The sequence below is a fragment of the Vespa mandarinia genome, chromosome 20 (genome assembly GCF_050613455.1).
Source record: "Vespa mandarinia isolate Hongniang chromosome 20, ASM5061345v1, whole genome shotgun sequence".
Lineage (NCBI taxonomy): Eukaryota > Metazoa > Arthropoda > Insecta > Hymenoptera > Vespidae > Vespa > Vespa mandarinia.
In genome coordinates, this window is record NC_140829.1 from 2,460,001 (window position 1) to 2,482,156 (window position 22,156).

Here is a 22,156-nt window from a genome sequence, read left to right on the forward strand (position 1 = left end):
GAGAGAGAGAGAGAGAGAAACGCATTGAAAAAAAGAAACCAAGAAAATATCCAAAAAAAAATACAAAAATAAAAAAATTCAAAAAAAAAAACAAACACACGTTAAAAAAGAAGATAAAAAAAAAAATAAAAAACGAACAACGAAGGAAAAAAATGGCTTTCGATGGACGCCCACAAATAAGCCGCCCGAATCGACGAAGATTGTACGGCGAAAGAGAAAAAGTGAGAAAAAGATAGAGGTAGAGAGATAGAGATAGAGATAGAGAGAGAGAGAGAGAGAGAGAGAGAGAGAGAGAGAAAGAGTGTGTGTGTGTATAATAAATAGGGCATCTTGTAAGATGACCGAATAACGTGGGGACACTGCTAGGTGCATGATATTGTGTTTATAGCTAGTCAATTTTTTTTTCTTCCTTAATTTGTACGTCTTTTTTTCTTTTTTTTTTTTTTCCTTTTGTAACATAATAGTCGTTTTAAATCCATTAAAAGAGTCCGTATCTCTTTTTCGAACGTAAACTCGACGTGAAAGAAAAAAAAAGAAATCTAATATACAAGTACGAACGAACGAAAGATCGCGTTATTACGTACGTAAAAGTACGTAATATGGTATCGTTAAAATATGAAAAAAAAAAAAGAAAAAACACAAGAGAAAAATACAGAAAGTAAGAGAGAGAGAGAGAGAGAGAGGGAGTGAAAGAGAGAGAGAAAAACTGAACGATCAAAAGTGCATATTAAATAATCAATGCACTAAAGTTGTGTATGTAAGTACGTTATGTATGTATATGTATTTATGTTAAGTTCAACTTGGATATAATTTATTCCTCTTACATTGCCGTGTATTTTTTTTTTTTTTTTTTTTTTTTTTTTTTTTCGATAAACACCCTTACGTAGACACTAATGACCCGTTTTTATTTTTTATTGATGAGTGCGCGCGCGCGATCTACCCCCATCTCTCACACTTGCGCATCAACGTTAAGCGCGGTTTTTAGGGGGGGGGGGGGAAACAAAAAAAACCGAAAGAAATCGATGAAAATTCTTCGAAGAAGAAGAAGAAGAAGAAACAGAAGAAAAAGAAAAAAGAGAGAAAACAAATAAATAAACAAATAAATAAATGTACGACAAAAGTATGGTGTGTGTGTGTGTGTATGTATGTGTCGCACGTCTGTGTATGTGTGCGTCTGTGTATGTGTGTATAGCCGAATACGTCCGCGATTTCTTTTCTTCTTCTTTTTTTTTTCTTTTTTTTTGTTTTCTTGTTTCTCGTTTTCTTACTCCTCCTTTTTTTAATTCGAAATATTGTACATATTGTAATCGAATCCATTATTTAAACGGCTTATACCGGTGTTAAAGGATTTAGCCGAATGGTAATAAATAATAGAGCATTTACCTAAGGGATAATAGGGACGTAATGTATATTATGTGTAAAGGAATAATCATTGTAAACGTGAGTTTTCATATGAAATAAATGAAATCAATTTTGTCGCACGGATTTTTACCCCTATAGCAATTGAATATACGTGATTAAACCCTATTACAGCGTAATCAGACAGTTTAATTAATCAAAAATGAAATTGATTATAATTTTAATTCGTCACGAGAATTTTTTTTCTTTCTTTTTGGTTTTCTTTTTTTTTTTTTTTTTCCTTCATTTTTCTTTCTTTCAAATCAATATTTCGATCCTTTCAAAAACTTTTCAGAATCATTTTGTTAGATTATATCTTACGTGTATGTGTATGTATTGGTTTAATATAAGAATTTTTTTTATATTAATTATAATTGTTCATATAACAATAACTGTGGTACTTAGATGAATTAAATTTCTTTCGTATTTATATAATAGACATTTGTATCTTTTAAAATAAGAAAAATTATCGATCTCTCTTGAAGCAATACAGATTGATCATAAATTAAGATCAAGTTTAATATATAAAAAGAAAATATATACATATATATATATATATATATATATATATATATATATATATAATGTAATAATTTTTCGTTTAAATATAAATTCTATATAAATTTTCACAAAAAAGAAGAATATATACATATATTTTATATATATATATATATAAAAGAAAAGTTTAAAATAATTTCACGTGTTAAATATTTAATAGAGTATGAAAAAAAATACAATTGATTTCTGGACAAATTGGAAGCGTTAAAGATTTTTAGTTTTTTTTTTCTTTTTCTTTTTTCTTTTCTTTGTTTTTTTTTTTTTTCTTACGGAACATCCTGTATTGTTCTCGATTAATTAGATACTTTAATCGATTATACTTTACACTTAAAAATTTATTATCGAACGTTCATAGTTACATTTACGTTTACATTTAGATTTATTTTTAAGAGGGCCATAAAAGGAAAAAAAAAGAAAAGAAAGAAAAAAAATGAAAAACGTACAAAACGATTGTTAATAAATAAATTTTTCTGTTATTTACCTTTCCTAAGGATTGTTAATCGAAAAGCAAATACTTTGATATTAATTTATAATAACAAAAATAAAAAAATTATAAATTTCAATAAATTTTCTACAAGTACGTACAAATCGATATCTTTCAATTATATTTCTTCGTACATTTTGTTAAATATCAAAGATATTACATAAGGTATTTTGTAAATTTCAATCGCCATTAAAATCATTATTACTATATTATATTTATATAAAATACTTAACGCATTAATATCTCATTGATTATTAATTTTAAACCTATAATCGTTTAATGATTTTCTAAAAGATAATCAATTAAAAAGAAAAAAGAAAAAAAAGATCTAATTAATTAAAAACAATACAGAATGTTTCATAAAAGAAAAAAATAAATAAAAAAAAAATAAATAAAAAAAAAATGAAAAAAAAAAAATATATATATATATATTTTTTTTTTCACTTCTATTGTTTCTAACTCAAATGAAATATTCAATCGAGCCTTGATTTATAATATAATCGTGTATATCAATGAAAGAATAATTTGAGCGATATTTTATGTTTATGAAAAAAGGAGGGATTTTTTATATACATATTTTATGTATATAAAAAAAAAACATCGTTGAGATCTCTTTGAAAATAGAAGGAAATTAAAAATAGAGAAAGGGGAAAAAAGAAAAAGAGTAAAAATATTTTCTAAGAGTAATCACTTACTACTTTTGGACGACGATCATAGATGGCATTGATGATTTTTACCTTCGTTCCTTTATCTTCTTTCTGATCCCATAGAAATTAATGATACATATATATATTTATCTTCCCATCGATGAAATAAACAGCAATCAGTTTGCTCGTAACGACGAAGTCAAAAAAAAAAAAAAAGCCTGAAACATTGAATAATATGTATTAGAAACGTTGAATAAATTGTTGCCGTGAAATACTAATTGAAAAGTAATGAATTTCCAAAAAAACAAACAACAAAAAGAAAAAAAGAAAAAAAGTCCACTACCACCAATTCGTAGGATCATTCATCATCATTCATTTTTTCCCCGAGTTATATATTTAATCGTAAAATAATATATTTAATAAATACGACAATAATAAATTGATCGTTATTAAGAAATCAATTAAAACAATTACCTATTATTAAAGAATGACGGCTTTGTTAACTCGCGTGCAACATTACTCGAGTATGACACACTTTGTACAATGATGACATTAGGCGCCAACTGTAATTATTGAAGATGGCGTTAATTCAAGTCGACCAACTACAACGTGATACAAAGAAAGTTCGTTATTATGTATATCTATATACATACATATATATACATATATATATATATGTATGTGTTTCGATGACAGTTAATTATTATTACATACAGAGTATATTTATAAATATTATTTTATTCGTAGGAATATTGATCGTATCGTATAAATTATATTCGAAGAAAACAATATTATAATTTTTCAATGTCAAACTTATTGTTATGAAAAATTAAATGAATGTAAGAGAGTTTAAATTTGAAATTATAACATGGTAGTGGGTCTTACGAAGTATTAATGATAATTCATTCTCGATAATATACTTTGTAATGATTATTTAAATTGTAATCGTTCGTTTTCTTTTTTTTTTTTTTATATTCTTTTCAAATGTACTTTATTATTGATTCTTTTTACCTTTCTTTTTTGTTCTTCCTCTTTTTTCTTTCGTTTTTTTTTTCTTTTCCTTTTCCTTACTTTTTTTTCTTTTATTCTTACCGAATCTAAGAACCGCGTGGTATTCCAGAAAAATCTTACGCGCAGAATCGTAGGTGGCGCCATTGTCGATTCGTTTTGTTGTCATCAGCCACCACATTCACACTAAGTTGTTTTTAATCCGATTTTCATTGGAACATTTAGTTTTAAAATAGTATAAATTATAATCTTCCTTTTTGACAAAAACATAATGCAACCAATGATACGAATTACTATTAACAAATTTTCATAACAAGTAATCGAAATAGTGTGCCCTCATAAATTCGAAATCGAGGTTAACTCCTGATAAGTCCACTTTTCAGACATTTCTAAGTAATGTAAGTACATCAAACCGATCATTATCATTATTTATATTTAATAACAATTCAAACAATATATATATATATATTTTTTTTTATATACACAATATCATTCCTCATGTAATATTTCATGATATCAGATATTGGTCAAAATTGGATCGTCCAATGAATATCATTTCGATCAATATTATCGATCATATATTAAAATCATTTCAATTAAAAATGATTTTAATTATTCATTATTATTAATTATTTTTCACGATATTTATTATCTCCATAGGTGACAATATTCGTTTGGTAAATGGTGAATTATCGGTGCCATGGAAAGAAGAATAAAATTAAAAACTTTGAACAGTCATATAACTTGCAAGATATGCCGTGGTTATTTAATAGATGCTACTACAGTAACAGAATGCTTACATACATTTTGCAAAAGTTGTTTGGTCAAACATTTGGAAGAAAAACATACGTGTCCAACATGTCAAATAGTAATACATCAATCGCACCCACTTCAGTATATCAGTTTCGACAGGACAATGCAAGATATTGTTTACAAATTAGTTCCAGATCTCCAAGAAAGTATGTCTAAAACTATTCGTTGGTTCTAACCTTTTTCTTTTTGCATAGATATTACGAATACATATATTATAATTTTTTTTTTTTTTTAGGTGAAATCAAAAGGGAAAGAGAATTTTATAGAGCGAGAGGTTTACCATGTCCCAAGGATATTTTACCAAACGCTGCAGAGGTAGAAGAAGAAAAAGCAACTGCAGATGCTCATGCAGAATCAGATTATCATAGAGCTGACGAACAGGTTATTATTATTATTATTATTATTATTATTATTATTATTATTATTATTATTATTATTATTATTATTATTATTAATATTATTTAAAAGAAAATTGATTTATCTAAATTAAAGTTAATATATTTATATGATATTACAGGTAAATGTATGCCTGGAATGTATAAATGCTAGTTTGAAAACTTTAAAGCGAAGATTTATCAGATGTTCCGCACAGGCTACAATTACGCATCTTAAAAAATTCATTGCCAAAAAGGTTCTTAGTGGCATGGAAAAATATAGAGATGTATGTATACAATTAATGCGTTAACATTATAAATAATTGTTTATCTGTTCAATTGTTCATTCATTTTCTTTTTTTGTTCTTTGACAGATTGATATTTTGTGCAATGATGAATTACTAGGTAAGGATCACACTTTAAAGTTTGTATATGTGACAAGATGGAGGTTCCGGGACCCACCCTTAAGATTACAATATCGACCACGAATAGATATTTAAAACTATGTTTTTTACATAGAAAAGTTACAAAAATCTCGTTATGAATCAATTATATATATATATATATATTAGTGCATATATATATATACATATATATGTAAAATATATATATATATATACATGTAAATATATACATATATATATTTTATCATATATGTGTAAAAAAAATATATATATACATATGTATGTAAATATATACATATATATATATTTTATCATATATATATGTGTGTAAATATATACATATATATGCATATATATATATATATATACACACACACACACATACACGTATATATATATAAAATTCGTTGATGCATCATTCGTTGCAATATTTATACATTTGTGTTCTTTACAAACAACATAAATCTTTAAATGAGAAACATCTTTCTTATTGTTAAACTACATTGATGCTCAACAATTAATGGTACAATTCTTTATCACGTAAGATCTCTGTTTGAAGAAAACTGATTGCATTTGTGAACATGCCTTATTTAATTTTTCTATTTAATATACCTCAAATTAAGTTTTTGCGTATATATTTTCAACATTAATTTAATGTTATTAAGTAAATGTTAAATATATAAAAGCTTAAAAAAATTTTTTTTAATTTTTGTTTTTTAAATAAGCAATGTCTCATTTAACTTGTATAAATTGAATATTTACAAAAATGATGTCAACGTTTCGTGGAATCATGTTTATATTTTAAATAAGTCTACGTCCTAATTGGATACAAAATTGTTGTCGTCTTATCGATAATCTATTTATTTTGATATCTTATGTCGATATGAATCGAGCGACATCGTTTTATGCACATAAAAAATTAAAAAGAACTTCGCGAAATTATATATTGTTATTAAAAATATCGTACGTAATATATGACGAAAAGCTAACTAATATCGATTTCAAACAATGTTATTGATTTGGGCACTATCATAAAATGTGCTTTCTTTGTTTATTATTAATCATTTGGACAACAACAATTTTGTTACTATGTGACGTCTAATTAAGATATTGAGTAAATACGGAAAGCAACTTGCGATCATTGCATTCCTTAAAATTTCATTAAATTACGAGATTTTCTATTTTCATATTGACTGACATTGTGTTTATTATAATTTAATCTATGACGTTTAACGATTGAGTTTATTTTTTCCTTTTATTGCAAGTATGTATTTATTTATGTAGTCAAATTGTTGAAGGTATTTTTGTTTCTTTTTTTTTTTTTTTTCTTTTTTTTTTTTTTTGTTTTGTTTTTTTTGTAAACATACTTGTAATTATTGTTATACCATACTTATCATCGAACCTGCCATGTAAACGCATCAATAGATAATTTCATATTATTTTATTTGAAAGCGCAACAATAATCATCAGAGACGGTCTTTCCTGCGAATATTATCTTCTATCTAAGAAAAAACCGTCGCACTTTCTAAATGTCTAATTAAATAGAAATTTGTTTTCATTATAATTTTCATCACTTACACCCACCACACACAAATATATATAATCTGACTGTACATAAAATATTTTTGACAAAATTCTATATACATCATGCGCGCATAGATGCAGCTTTGTACAAGAAGCAAGATAATACAAATTTTGGATCTAGCATATTTCTAGATCTTGTTAACTTTCTATGCTTTATGCGATGCATATATTATCAGATTCTACCCGAATTTTCCCTCGACATTTATAAACCTACAATGATAATTTTATCGACAAAACTAAATATTTTGAAAAGACTTTTGTCGAGTGAAACTTCGGGTTACGAATTTATTTCTCATAGTAGATCAAATCATTTTTATGAAACGATATTAAGGAAAAAAGACGTGTGATTGTATATACAAGTATTAGAATGTTGAGAAGTGTATTTTGCAAAGTAGGAGCTGCGCTTAACAGCGTTAGGGCTTGTATATTGTACACTGTGTGCGTATATCTATAAATTATTAAATAAATATGTTTTGTACAGTAACTGTACCAATGATCGCCGATATATTTTCAACGTCCGTTGTTGGTAGAATAAAAGAGCAAGAAAAATGTTTTTAATTAAAATATTATCCATATATTATATTATATTATATTATATTATATTATATTATATTATATTATATTATATTATATTATATTACATTATATTATATTATATTATATTATTATTATATCATAAAGAACAAAAACGAATCTATTTGAAAATTTTCTATAAAGAAGAAATACCGCCGTTCGTGATGTTATACCGTCACGAACCAATCGTAATGCGATTTAAACGAATCGTCGAATCAACCAATCATCGAACAAAGATTTTGGCGCTAAACATCCAAAGGATCAAATTTATAAATAATATTAGTAACAGTTTATCGTCGTTCCTATCGAATGGCGCTAGTTGTCATATTCCCTTTCTAGACGCGAAACATTTCCGACAGAGAGCGCTACCATCGATAACGATATAAGCGCACTCATCAACAACGGCATATATGCGTAACTAAAAGAGAATAGAAAAAATCTCTTTATATTTTTCCCGCACGAGTCTTGGTCGTTGCCGCTGCCGCCGCCGCCGCCTCTGTCGCCGCCGCCGCCGCCGCCGTCACTGACTGGAAACGAGTGGTAAAAGATAAATGTGTACGAAGATCGCTTACGCGACTCGGACATTTCTCGATGTACTTTCGACGCGATAAAAGAAAATCTCGGTGTCGTCTCGTGTGCCGTCGTCGTCGTCGTCTTTGTTGTTGTTATTATTATTATTATTGTGCCATCGTTGAAGCGACTCCGTCGTCGTTTTGATAAATGAGCCTACAGGATAGCCTCTTCGCCGAAGATGTGGAGTACGACGTGAATCTATTTTTGAAAGACAATAGAAAAAAAAGGTACGTTATTTTACTAAAAATAATTATAATAATAACAATAATAATGATAATAATAATAATGAAAGAAATAATTATAAAAATAGAAATAAACAAAACAGTAAAAAATACTCATTCGTATTTTTTTTAATGGGAAGAAATGAGAGAAGAAGGGGAGAATGGGGATGAGGGTTAAAAGGTCGAAAGTAATTGTACGGCGGAATTCTCGAAGCGCGTTGATGGTAAAGAGGAAGGGAAAAAAGAAGAGCAATTTCATCGTTTGCACGTTCTTTCACGCGCGAATCCCTCCTTCTAGCGTAACGGTCACGCAATCGACGGAACCTCATCTTATTATGGCGAACGAGTCTCTTTCTGTATATACATATGTATCTATATACGAACGTACGTACGTACACCTTCTCCCACCGCTCGCCAACCCTACACCCCCATCCCTCCCCCCCTATCCCCCGTACTATCCCTCGTCGCTTCGTCATCTTTTAGTCCGTTATATTAATAAATTCGAATTTACGATTATGGATAAGAAGATAAAAAAGAAAAAATATATATATATATAATTCGATCGAACGGACAAATGAACGAACAGAATATGAAAAGATTTTCTTTCATTCCCTGCCTTACACACACACACACGCACACAACAAACATACATACACAACATATAATATACATATTAAAAACGATCAGTCTATTGACTCCGCTCTCTCTTAAGCCAAACATAGCTTTTATATAAATATATATCTGGGTTTATACCTCCGAGGAATATCCGATGTACATACATACATATATATATATATATATACACATAGATGGATAAATATTGTTTCTCTTTAGTGTTTCGTTTCGTATAAAGCGTCTTTCAAAAGCAAAGTAATAAAAGAAACAATATCATTATCGGATAGTAATTCAATAATTAAAACATATATATATATATAAAAGTAGAAGAAAGTATGAAAAATTAAGAGTAATCCTTTTCTAACGTATATACTTATTAACCATTATTAATTTTCTCGTTAGGATCGTGATTGAAAAAAAAAAAAAAAAAAAAGAAAAAAAAAATATAAGAAGATACAAATGTATTATCATTTATACATTTATCGTACTATGACGAGGTGTATCGATCGCGATTTGTCATGCTTTTTTTTCTTTCTCCTTTTGTTTTCTCTCTTTCTCTCTCTCTCTTTTTTTTTTTTATATTGAAACAAACACAATGGTCTAATTGAAAACGCCGGCGGCAGCATTATGTTAAATCTGACGACATTAGATATGAATTATTGATTAGAAAGAAAAAAAAGAAAAAGAGATTGATAAATGGATAGATAGATTGATAGAGATATGGAAAGAGTGAGAGAAAGAATGAAGAGGTTATGGGAGAAAGTATACGAAATATATATTACGTAAAAGCGTGAGTTAACTTCCTCTCCCTCTTTTCTCTTCTGTATTTTCTTCATCCTACTCCTTCTCCTTCTCCTTTTTCTTTCCTACGAGGTTCCTCGGTCCATTATATCGAGTTAGTCGGCGGTGGTCAACGGTAACCAAGCAGTGCGACATCGGTATAAGCCGGCTAAGATCGGAACCGTTCGTTCGAGATCGACGTTGCCGTTGTTACGTTAAAATTCCGAGCTCTTGCGCTTTTCACGATCCGCGATCAGAGAGAGTACACTCGATCGATCCTTTCGCTTTTACAGGGTCCTTGTGTTTCCTCCTGTAAACAACTATCGACGATATCTCATACATCAACTTGTGCAGGATCGATTTGCCGATTTCCTGCGCACCTTCTCCATCGGCCAAGGGCTCGACAGACGTACCGTCGTCTGCTACAAGACGGACGTTATAAGGTAGAAAGAGAGAAAGAGAAAGATAGATTAAGACAGACTGACAAGAGAATGAAAGAAAGAAAGAGGGAGAGAGACAGAGAGAAAGAGAGAGAGAGAGAAGTCCGTTTCTTTGCGAATTATCTTAACCTAACCTAATATAAAATTATTAGTATATCCCGGATCAGATATTATACGTATACATATATATTATATGGTATATATATATACAAATATAATTGTAATAAATATTATACATATATATATATGTATATATAATTATATTTTATGTCTTTTAAAACGTAAAGTTATACGCGACACCGTTAACTACGATAAAAACACGTACGCCACACGAAACGCATACACACAGATACACAAATATATATAAGGCTTCTTTTCACTTTCGTTATGAGCTTAACGACTGACATTACGTATGTATGTATATAGCTGTATATTTGTCCTACTGCCTACTATTATTTTCAAACGGAAGAAATTGAAACGTATTTTATATGTCGATCATATGCGATTTTTCTTTTGATTATACGCATGATTTAATATATAAAATATATAATTTATATATATATATATATATATATATATATAATATAAAAATTAAATTATTTAAGTTATATATATATATAAAATATATTATATATATAAAAATTATATATATATATATAATAATTAATTTTAATTTTTTGTATTTTTTTTTTTTTTTATTTTAACCATCTATATAAAAACCGTATGTATGTTGAAGTAACATGCTTTTTTTTATTTTTATTTTTTTTTTTTATTTTAAGTTATATACATAATATAATATAATAATATGTACTATGTTATAATATATATATATATAGTAGGTTCCAAGGTTTTTTATTTTTTTTTATTTTATTTTTAATTACTTAATTTATATATATATATATAAACATCTATCGGATCGTTTATATAAGAAAAAAATCTTCATATGTATAAATTACACGCATTATGCATACATATACACGTATATACGCACATCATACATACATACATATATGTGTACATAGAGGATATATCATTTAAATGGGAATATTAAAAAGCCATGATTTTTTTTTTATGTCTCACATATACGTACATAAAGAAACAAATCAACTGTTTATGCTTATCTGGAAAAAAAAATATATATATATATATATACATAGTTCTTTTTTTTTTCTCGTGCATTCGTTAATAATTAACTTCGTAAAATAATTAAACAAAAAAAATATATATTATATTATATATATGTACGTGATAACAATTAACCATTGGTATGAACTTTGTGTTTTTTTTTTTTTTTTTTTTTTTTTTTTTAACTCGAAGAAATTGAGAGTATATATATATATATATATATATATATATATATATATATATATATATATTTATAATGTCAGAGATATTCTGACTTTCTCGAAACGATTACGAAAGAAAGGGAACGTACCGCGAAATCTCGATGGAGGAGGAGGCACGTCTCTAACGAAAGTGAAACTGACCGGCTCTCGTGACTCAAGGTCGTATATACGTTCGCTCGTGCACGTATATAATATAGTATAGAAAGACATACACGTATGTTACGTACGTACATAGTTACGTACACATAAGCGTCCGTGTTCTTTTTCAGTTTCTTTTCTCTTATTTTTCTCTCTTTTTATATGCCAGCGTTTCTCAAAATTTTTTTAACATACAGATCAATATTTATTTATTTATTTATTTTTTTTTTTTTTTAATTTGTTTAATTATTTATTATTATTATTATTATTATTATTATTATTATTATTATTATTATTATTATTATTATTAATATTATTATTAATATTATTAATATTATTATCATCATTTCTTCTTTTTTTTTTATAAGACAACATATATTAGAGATAAAAAAACAAAAAAGAAATGAAATAACTTTTCATTCTAACCTCAAATAAAAATCTGATTATAAAGTATTAATTAAATATTTATAATATACGATTTTGAAGAATTTCATAGATTAAATTCACTTTATATGTAAATAATTAAAAAAAAATTATATGCATATGCATGTTTATTATTTTAAAGATACGTCGCTAATTACCGCGATATTCTCTTGCGATAAGAACTGACTGTAGTAAGAACATTTTACGAAGAACTATCTAAAGAAAAAACAAAGAGAGAGAGAAGAAAAAAAATCTGTACAAATTAAAATCACTTTCCTCACTTTGGCATTGTAAAGTGGCAAAAAAAAAAAATAAAACAGATATCATTTAACGACCAATTAAAAAATTTATCATGTTTAAATTGAGAAACGCTGGTTCATAGAAACATACAGTGTATTTCAAATCTAATCGCACGTATCTCATCTTTGTTTCTTTATTTCTAAGAAATTATCTAATCAAAAGTTTCTATTTTCTTTCTTTTCTATTTTTATTTTTGTACTTTTTTATTTTTTTATTTTTTTTTTATTTTTACAACTAAATATATAATATATAAATTAAATAATAAATATATATTATAATATATACATATATATTTATTATTATATTATAATATATATATATATATATATTTATTATTTAATTTATATATTACGTGCGTGCATGCACACACATAAATTATATATGAAGAGTTTGTGTTTTGTATGCTATTAAAGGGAGCCAGGATCAAATGCTGGAGAACATAAAGAAAGTCCTACGAAAAATTTGTCCTGTGGAATGGGTGTTGTAGAACGGCGATCTCCACCGAAATCACCGGAACGTATTCGTCCTCAACAACAACAACAATACCATTATCATCATCATCATCATTATCATCATCATCAGCAACAACAACAAAGGCAAACAGAGCCAAGGATCGTCTCAAACTGTAAGTATTCTAAAATCTATATCTTTTATATTTCAATCTTTTCTATTGTACTAATTGCTCTAAAGTAACTTACGGTAACAACAGTTAACTGTTATATATATATATAGGGTGTCCAAAAAACATAGGACTAAACTTATATTATGTATTACTGAAGGTATCAAATGGATGGATAAAGTTCATGTATAAACACTCATGTCCAAAAATGCTTTATTTAAAAGATATGTATGATTTATTTTCATTCGTTGCATTAATGATTAGTCAACGATTAGTTGATCTCCTAGATCACTCTGACATAAGTTGCCTTTTGGGAACTTCTATTTATGAGGATCACGCAAAAGAGTTGGTTTATAAAAAATACGATAGAAACAAAAGATTAATCTTGGAAATAGTATTTAAAATGTATTTAATATATTTTCCAATTATATGCAGTTGGAGTATTTGAATATTTGAGTTTGATAATTATAATACTAATTCGTTCGAATGAAAGGGTTTGTTAGTCTTGCAGGAAGAAGGAATTTTCAAATATTTCATATAATTAGGATAATAAATCATAAATATCTTTATAAGTAATTATATATCTTTACAATAAAGGATTTTTGGATATAAGTTTGTATAAACTTTTTTTCATCTATTTGATCTTAGTAATATAAGTTTCGTCTCATGTTTTGTGGACATCCTGTGTGTGTATGTGTGTGTATACATATATATATATATATATATATATATATATATACACACATATGTACACATATACATATACACTTTTCTCTTATTTCTTCAGCCAAGTCCATTGCACCTGCCGTAGAAATCTATGTACCACCTCCGGCCAGAAAAGCAAGAAATGAACTACGTTCGCAACCTCGAGAAACTTTAACTAATATTAAAACTGAGGACGGTAACGATAACAACGATATCACTGCATTACCCTCCACCTCATCTTTTATGAACGTAAGGTAAGCCGTTTAATTGCAAAAAGAAGAAGAAGAAGAAGAAGAAAAAGAAAAAAATAGTAATGCTAGTGTTCCTTAGTTTTTGCCTTGACTTTTTCATCAATTTTTATATAAGGAAATTAATTGTTTCAATAGTTAATCGTTATGAACTATTCTGAAAAGTGTACCTAAATGATTTTAAACCCTTTTTCTATACCTCAGAGACGAATATATCATTGGCTTTTTCATTTTTATATTAATATAATTTTAAATTCATATATAATTTCATTTTACTCATGGAAATATTTTTTTTCTTTTTTGAAAGTAATTTTATTACACTTTTTGGCGAAACAATCACCGTTTGTTTCTATCAATTTTTTTTTATCTGATGCTCTATAAGATTTATACATTAACTTTTTAATTTGGGTTGCGAAACAAATGATTGAATTGACCTCGTCATCATTTTATTAAAGTTGAAAGACTATTTGTGGGAAAGTCAGACATTGATATTTAAAAAAAAAAAAAAAAAAAAAAAGTGATAATCGCAAGAAGACAACAAATCAGAACAAATAAATTAAAACCGTTCAAACGTGTTTTTTTTTTCTTTTTTTTTTTTAAATGTTGCTCGATCTCGATTCGTTGCGTCGTATAAAAAAAAAAAAAAGTAAAAACTTTTTCAAATGACTTTTCATCGGTATCCAATTTCTCTAATATACAATTGTATGCAATAATTCATTTGTCCACTTGAAAGAAAGATCAACCCTAACGTTCAATTTAATGATCAAAAATAAAATTTACGATACTTTAATATTTTACTTTTACGAATTTCAAACTCACGAGTATTTAGCGGTCGTTACTTGACTCATAGTCTCTCTCATATCTTATTATTGACAATTTCCAATCGCAATAGCTATAAGTGTGAATAATATCTCATTGATTGGAATTATTAATTAACGAGACACGTTAGCAAAATACATTTATTATTTGTAAAATTCTAAATGGATTGGATTAATGAGTAGCAATTAATTGGATTATAATGAGGATTATGAACATTAATTGATCTTATTAAATCTTTTATTAGATCCTTTTGGTTTGAATTTCATAGATCAGCAGAATTATCAATAAAATTGTTGTCCAGATTATTAGGAATACATAGCCATATAGATATTTAAAACAAACTTGTAATTAATTTCATATTATTGTTTCTTATTTGTCGATACAAATTTTTCAAGAAATAATCGTCAAAGAAGACCAGATCGTGCTGTTTACGTGCCAAGGCATAGAAGAAGCGTGGATGGGGAAATTGGTTCGCGTCGTATTTACGAGGACAATCTTATATCGCAAGATTCATCGCGATCAACATTAATAACGGGAACTTCCTCCAACAGCAACGTTATTTGCGAAGAACAGCAGGAGTTACGGCAACAGCAACAACAACAACAGCAACAGCGAACAGAGGAGATCGTATTATCATCGTCGAAATTAAATAACGTGACTGAACGTTTAACGTCAAATATTATTGAAAAGGATAACTCGAGTACGAACAGGGATCATTCACCGCATATTCTTGTTGTTGATTCGTCGAAATCATTAAGCGTAAAAGTGAAAGAAAATACGGAGGAGGAAGAAAAACGGCAAGCGGTGAAACTCCTCGAGGAGGAGGAGCAAGAGGAGAAGGAGGAGGAGGAAGAGAAAGAGGAGGAGAAGGAGTCAACGATCTCAAAAACGAACGATTGTTCTACGCACGAGAAAGAGAAGAAAGAGGAAGAGGCAAAAGAGAAGGAAGAAGAAAGGAAGGAAACAGTGAAAGCTGAACTATTACAAAGTGATGATACATTGGTATCTTTGGAGGAAAGAAAATTTATCGATGATAATAATAAAGAAGTAAGGACCAAGGAATTATTATTATTATCAACCGAGGAAGAGGAGGAAGGGGAGGAGGAGGAGTCAATAGAAATTTTTACAAACGTGCAATCATCGTCATCCTGCGAAAAGGAAAGACATTTTAACGATAAAACTCGTAATAACGTCGAAGAAAAAGAAGAAGAAGAAGAAGAAGAAGAATTTGTCGAGTCCGAGATCGTTAATAAAAGATCCATAATGTCGAACAACGTCGAGAGAGATGAACCAATAGAAAATGTTGAATTGGATCGTAACGAGACCATCGTTAAGAATAATAACGAGAGTAACAATACCATACGACAAAATACAATGGTGTCTAACGTTCTTATAATATCCGATGTAATAACTGATAAAGAATCACCGAAAAAGGTTGTTAAGGAAGTAGTACCGGTGCCGGTTACTGTTGCACCGCCAGAAAAAAAAGCAAAGAAGGTCGAACGAGCAAAAAGTAAACCAGCACCGCCTCCCTCGCCTCCGATTAAAATTAGCAGAGACGAATGCGACTGGGATAGTTTGTTCGACGACAATGGCGATTGTTTGGATCCGTCATTGATAGAAGAGGTAGATAAAATATTAAATGATGATTAAATCTAAATTTAATTTAGATTTGCGATGCAATAATAATATATATATATATATTTTTTTTTATAACAAATGAGATACGAGATATCTATTAAAATTTATCTAAAATATAGAAATAATTTTGTATCTTTAGTTAACATCGGCCGTCGGCGAGGTTATGATAGAACAACCAAAGAACGATTACAAAATTTATACCAAACAAGTCGTTGAGGTCTCTAGCGATGAGTTTGCTCATGTAGTTGAAATTTACAATTTCCCATCGGATTTTAAAACTAGCGATTTGGCCGCTGTTTTTAGCCCATTCAAAACTGGGGGCTTTGAACTTAAATGGGTCGACGATACCCATTGTCTTGGTGTTTTTAGCAGTCCTCTCATTGGTAAGATAAATGTCTTAAAGAAAATTTAAGAAATTTAATTAAATTATGACCAACGATTACAACCGTAAAGTTAATCCATAATAATATTAATAATAATTAATAATAATAATAATAATAATAATAATAATAATAATAATAATAATAATAATAATAATATTAATAATAATAATAATAATACGTTGAAATAATTTTTAACAAAAGCCGCAGAGGTATTGGCATCGGAACACCCGTTCGTCAAAACCAGACCTCTCAGCGAAGCTACGGCATTGAGTAAAACGAAGGTAAGAAAAAGCGCTGAATTTTTACAACCATACAGAAGTCGTCCGGAAACTTGTGCCGCTTTGGCGAGAAGGTTGGTTACAGGTGCTCTAGGTGTAAAATTAGCGACAGCGAGACAGGAACGCGAACACGAAAAGAACGTATTGCGCGAAGCTAAAGGTAAAACGCCTCTTGCACAGTGGTAACACTTTTTTCTTTTTCCTTTTTTTTTTTTTCTAAATAAATTTTTTTTTTGTTTTAATAAATTTTTTTTTTTAATAAATTTTTTTTTTTTTTATACATAAAGAGATAAATAAGTATTTCGTTTTCGTTTTTATAGAGAAAAGAAGATTGGCCAATAAACAACGAGAAGATGCTTGGGAAGGTATTATCCCTCAAAAGTAGCATTACCTTCTTTTAGTGGTCCAATGAACTGATGGAATAAGATATACCTCGTAATCGTATGACCTACGTTGCCTCTACACGTATTTGTGCCTTACTCATCTATGTTTTTTATCGTAAACAGTACGTACGTACTTTTAGAATCGGAAGGATTACTGATTTAGGGGTAATAATTTTAAGTGATTAGTTTGATAGATGAGTGTGGCATGAGAGAAGAAAAGGAAAGAAGTAATAATTATGAGATTTTTCATGTGTCCCTGTTACTTTTTTCTTTTTTTTTTCTTCGTATATTAACGAAAAGAGTAAAAAAGGAAGAAAACGAAAAATAATATGGGATACGAAATGAAAAGTTAATTTATCGTACTTACATATCATAAAAAACAAAAAAAAAATATATATATATATTATATATAATACGCGAGCTATTTAGTGAATTTCATTTTCTTTTTTTTTTCCTTTTTTTCTTTTTTTCTTTTTCGATACGTCATTTTCCAAGTGACGATCAGAGACAGGATATATAATCGTATTTTTTACGTACGAATCTCCCGGAAAAGAAAAATTTAAGAAAAAGAGTATCGTTGAACAAATCTCTCCTAATACATCCCCACCCCACTCACCACCACCCAACCAATTCCTCCCCTCAATCAATCAATCATCAAACCCCAAAGGTTAGTAACTTTTGAAGATTTATTAGGACGGAGTCTGTTTACGAAGAAGTTGTGAAAATGGCATATTGTTATAAGTTTTTACTCTGTGCAATTTTATGAAAGACAATAAATTAGGATTTTAAGATATTATGATGAGGATTTGTCGTATACGCGTGCTTATCGATTATTATGTATATTAAATATATGTGATGGAAAAAAAAGGTCTTTTTCGAAAGTTACACGATTTGATAAATTTTCAAAATGTATTCATCGAATTATATATATATATATATATATATCGTAAACTAATTCCGTTAGAAAGCAAACTGTTTTTTACTTTATGCCTGTTAAATAAGAATGTTGAGAATCGACGCACAGTCACGATGTTTATGAAATACCATAGATTTTCAAAAGAAACAACAATAGATTGTATTTTTATATATAACTGTTACAAATAAAAAAAGGTCATATATAATACCACCAAAATCCTAGTCAATGTATGGATAAAGTGTTACCTTATATTACGTGTTACGTTTTCAATCTGTCATACCTTGTGACAGGAAGAATTTATTGGAATAAAGTTATTTTACGTATTTGTAGCGATAATGCATGGTTCTTTTTTTTCCTCCTTCATGAATGATATAAAAAATCTATACATATATATGAACACGATAATATTACAGAATGTAGTTTGCTTTTTCTTTATTTTTTTTTTTTTTTTCATTTTTGTTATTTCCATGAAATAACAATCCTAATGGACTCATTGCTTTATATATATATATATATAGAACAGTTGTGTTCATTGATTATTTACCATTTGCCACCTTTCTTCTTTTTCTTTTGCTGAACTTTACGTTGTTGTTGACGTGGCCCAGACACTTCCACGGTATTATTATGTCGAGGATTAGGGGAAGGCTTGGTATTGACAGGCATTTTTGTAATATCACTACAAAACGTAATATAATCAAATATTAGATGGACGTTCTTAATTACTTTCTATCAAAAAAATTTCAACTCATAAATAATTATTTACGTACTATAGATCACTTGCACCAGTTGCCACACCTTGCGTACCCTTCATTGCTACATCTCGATTTCTTCTATCTCGCTTCTTTCTGAAATTACTACGTTCGTGCCTTGGTAACCATCTCTCAGGATCGGGAGGAACATTTGGATCGTAATTCTTCGGTAATTTTCCTTTACGTTTGCGAGTTTTACGTTTCTTTAATGTCTGGTCCACAATTGGTTTACTATACGTAGAAAATGAATATTTGATATACGGGTTATACTATTTACTTTGTAAGATGAATCAACGACAGACGATGTAATTAAAAATTACTAACCCAGGAGAAGGTTCTACTTTCTTTCGGACAACTTTTGTACCAATAACCCAATTGCTACTTTCTAATGCGTCGACATTTATCGTTTCTGCGAGATCGTGTAGCGGTGGTAACCTTTTGTACAAAAGGTGAGCTTTCGCAGGACAAAATTGTACATAGGCCACTACTAATTGTGCCAGAGTTTTCGTATCGGATGGAGACGAGTCTACTAATTCCTGCAATATATCTGCAGCAACCTGAATTTCTCCACCACGTAGATAAAAGTCAGCAGCTTGTCGCCATAAATCGCCTAAATTTGTTGTGGTTGCCTAAAAAAGAAAATCAATTCTTTTTTGTAACAATTTATATATCAAACAAGCACTTACGTAATTAATATCTAGTTTTCTACAAACTTTATACCTTATGTTTTTTATAATAATTTACTGCATTTTTCAATGCAGCTGACGCTCTATCCCTATTATTGTCTGCCATATGAAGAGTAACCAGCGCACTAACTACGCCAGGCAACGATCTATCAGATTCTGACAAATTCTCGAGTATGTTAATGGCCTCTTTTCTTTCGGTATGACTCAAAAGAAGTTGAACTGCAACTAGTTTCATCTGCAATTCCTTTTCAGCAGTTGCATACTCCAATAATAATTTAGCTGCATCTTGAGATTTACCATCCTTGCTAAGTTGAATAGCTTTTACAAACATAGCATCTGCTGCCAAAGCTGGATAATCTTTTGCAAGTTTATTACACAATTGTTGACATTGTTCTCCCTATAAGTCAGAAATTAATTCATAATATATAGAAACATAACTAAAGTATATGTCCACTAAAACTACTTGTTAATTATCTCTATTACCTGATCAGTATATAAGGCTAATAAACATTGATTGTATGCTATAATTCTTCTTTGCCTTGAAGTCAACTTATGCTCCAAACTTTCGTGCGTGGCACTTTTCATTCTTTTCTTACTATCAAACACATTTTGATCTTTATTCAAACAAACGAGATTATTGCTCGCTACGGCGACTAACGCAATGTCATCTGGTTTTGATTTCAAAGCAGCTGTGTATAAAGTTTGAGCTTCTTTCTCACGTCCCAGGAGTTGCAAGCAACATCCTAGTTGTACTCTTATAATCCCAAGTTCATTTTCTATTTCTTCCTCTGTGGCTCCATCCTCTTCTAAACCTTCCTTACACATTTTTTCTGCTGCTTTCAGTTTCTTTTCTGCTTCTACCAACATACTCTTATCATTTAAATTTCCAAGCGCAATCAATTGACAAGCTGCATTATATATTAACTCATAAGTATCCTCTTGCAATGATGGAAGTTCCATAGACTGAAAAATTAAATTAAAGAACATTGAATCAATTAAATAAAAGCAATGAATATTTCCATAAATAATATACATCCAAAACTCACTGAATTTTCAATTTTCAAATTCACAAGAACTGCAGCTAGATTAGTTTCCCTCTCGTCTGCATATTCATCGTCTGAATTTTTTATAATGTCTCTGTAAATGGTGAAACATTCCTCGTATTTTTCAAGTCGATATAATATTTGTGCTTTCAATTCTTTTACTTTTAAAGAAGGATTTTGTATACCCTCGACTACCTTCAAGGCTTCTGCTACCTGATTTAAACGATAGAGACAATAAGCTTTCTCAAAGTCAAGATTTCTAAAAAAAAATGTATCATAACATTTATAAATAATTATTTTCTATGTATGTAAAAATATTAAATATAATTAAGAGTAATTGTCATACATCGCCAATTTTTGATTTTTTGTTATCAATTGCAATCCTTCATTAAATTTTGACAATTGGATATAACAGATTACTTTACAATGAAATGCAGCTTCCTCATCTTGCATACTGCCTAGAACTATGATAAAAACAAAAAATAATATAAAATTTTAACACATACCTTCAAATAATATTTCTTTCTAAAGAGATTCTGATAATAAATAACTGAACAAAATATTTATACAATACTCGATCTGTTAATAATAACATGTGTAATATAAGTGTTATCATAAGAAAGAACATAGGTTATGTTTTGTATAATTATCAAATATTGTCGAATATAATTTTATATTTATATAATTTTAAAGACATGCTATAATTTGAAATGTACATACTTCTATTAGCAGTTTTCAATGCTCTTTCATATTCTGCATTTTGGCCTAATTTATTTAATTCCGCGTATAACGCAAAAATATTGCTTTCCTTCGAAGTCATATTGTCCACTTGACAAATCTGACAACGTGGAACTTATAATTAATAGGATTGGATAGTGTAATTTGTAGGAAGATGATTTTTCGAAAATATTAAATAATTATAAATCGTTGAATAATTTTTTAATGATTTATATATAAAAAAGGGATATTCGCACGCAATTATATTTTAATTCTATACATATATATGC

At 28.7% G+C, this 22,156-nt stretch overlaps 4 protein-coding genes across 9 annotated transcripts in view; 3 read left to right on the forward strand and 1 right to left on the reverse strand.

Moving 5' to 3' along the window:
• Positions 1-650, forward strand: part of LOC118447351 (fibroblast growth factor receptor homolog 1) — a 36,566-nt gene extending 35,916 nt beyond the window's left edge. For all 3 annotated transcript variants that reach the window (XM_085662909.1, XM_035879207.2, XM_085662910.1), the window contains one exon: positions 1-650. This exon is cut by the window's left edge and continues 721 nt beyond it. The gene's annotated coding sequence lies outside the window, so the exon portion shown is untranslated.
• A 3,592-nt stretch (positions 651-4,242) lies between these two features.
• On the forward strand, positions 4,243-5,825 carry l(3)73Ah (polycomb group ring finger 3-like lethal (3) 73Ah). Its single transcript, XM_035879289.2, has 5 exons — positions 4,243-4,493; positions 4,756-5,054; positions 5,144-5,289; positions 5,426-5,569; positions 5,657-5,825. The coding sequence occupies exons 2-5, from the start codon at positions 4,796-4,798 to the stop codon at positions 5,780-5,782; spliced, it is 675 nt and encodes a 224-aa protein (XP_035735182.1). The 5' UTR covers positions 4,243-4,493; positions 4,756-4,795; the 3' UTR covers positions 5,783-5,825.
• A 2,645-nt stretch (positions 5,826-8,470) lies between these two features.
• Positions 8,471-22,020, reverse strand: LOC118447365 (signal recognition particle subunit SRP72-like). 3 transcript variants are annotated; one of them, XM_035879238.2, is made up of 9 exons: positions 21,870-22,020; positions 21,496-21,613; positions 21,153-21,408; positions 20,590-21,069; positions 20,141-20,503; positions 19,745-20,049; positions 19,439-19,651; positions 19,216-19,347; positions 8,471-8,614 (listed from the first exon to the last, which is right to left on the reverse strand). In XM_035879238.2, coding segments are annotated over exons 1-9 (1,968 nt in total). In that variant the 5' UTR covers positions 21,970-22,020; the 3' UTR covers positions 8,471-8,613. The 3 variants fall into 3 exon arrangements, with proteins under 3 accessions (XP_035735131.2, XP_035735133.2, XP_085519320.1); XM_035879240.2 differs by lacking the exon at positions 8,471-8,614 and adding an exon at positions 18,015-19,051; XM_085663194.1 differs by lacking the exon at positions 8,471-8,614 and having other exon boundaries at positions 19,212-19,347.
• LOC118447359 (uncharacterized) lies at positions 8,502-19,007 on the forward strand. 2 transcript variants are annotated; one of them, XM_035879222.2, is made up of 8 exons: positions 8,503-8,643; positions 10,326-10,475; positions 13,093-13,304; positions 14,086-14,257; positions 15,466-16,696; positions 16,851-17,094; positions 17,296-17,532; positions 17,693-19,007. In XM_035879222.2, the coding sequence occupies exons 1-8, from the start codon at positions 8,564-8,566 to the stop codon at positions 17,755-17,757; spliced, it is 2,391 nt and encodes a 796-aa protein (XP_035735115.2). In that variant the 5' UTR covers positions 8,503-8,563; the 3' UTR covers positions 17,758-19,007. The 2 variants fall into 2 exon arrangements, with proteins under 2 accessions (XP_035735116.2, XP_035735115.2); XM_035879223.2 differs by lacking the exon at positions 10,326-10,475 and having other exon boundaries at positions 8,502-8,643.
• Positions 22,021-22,156: the final 136 nt, after the last annotated feature.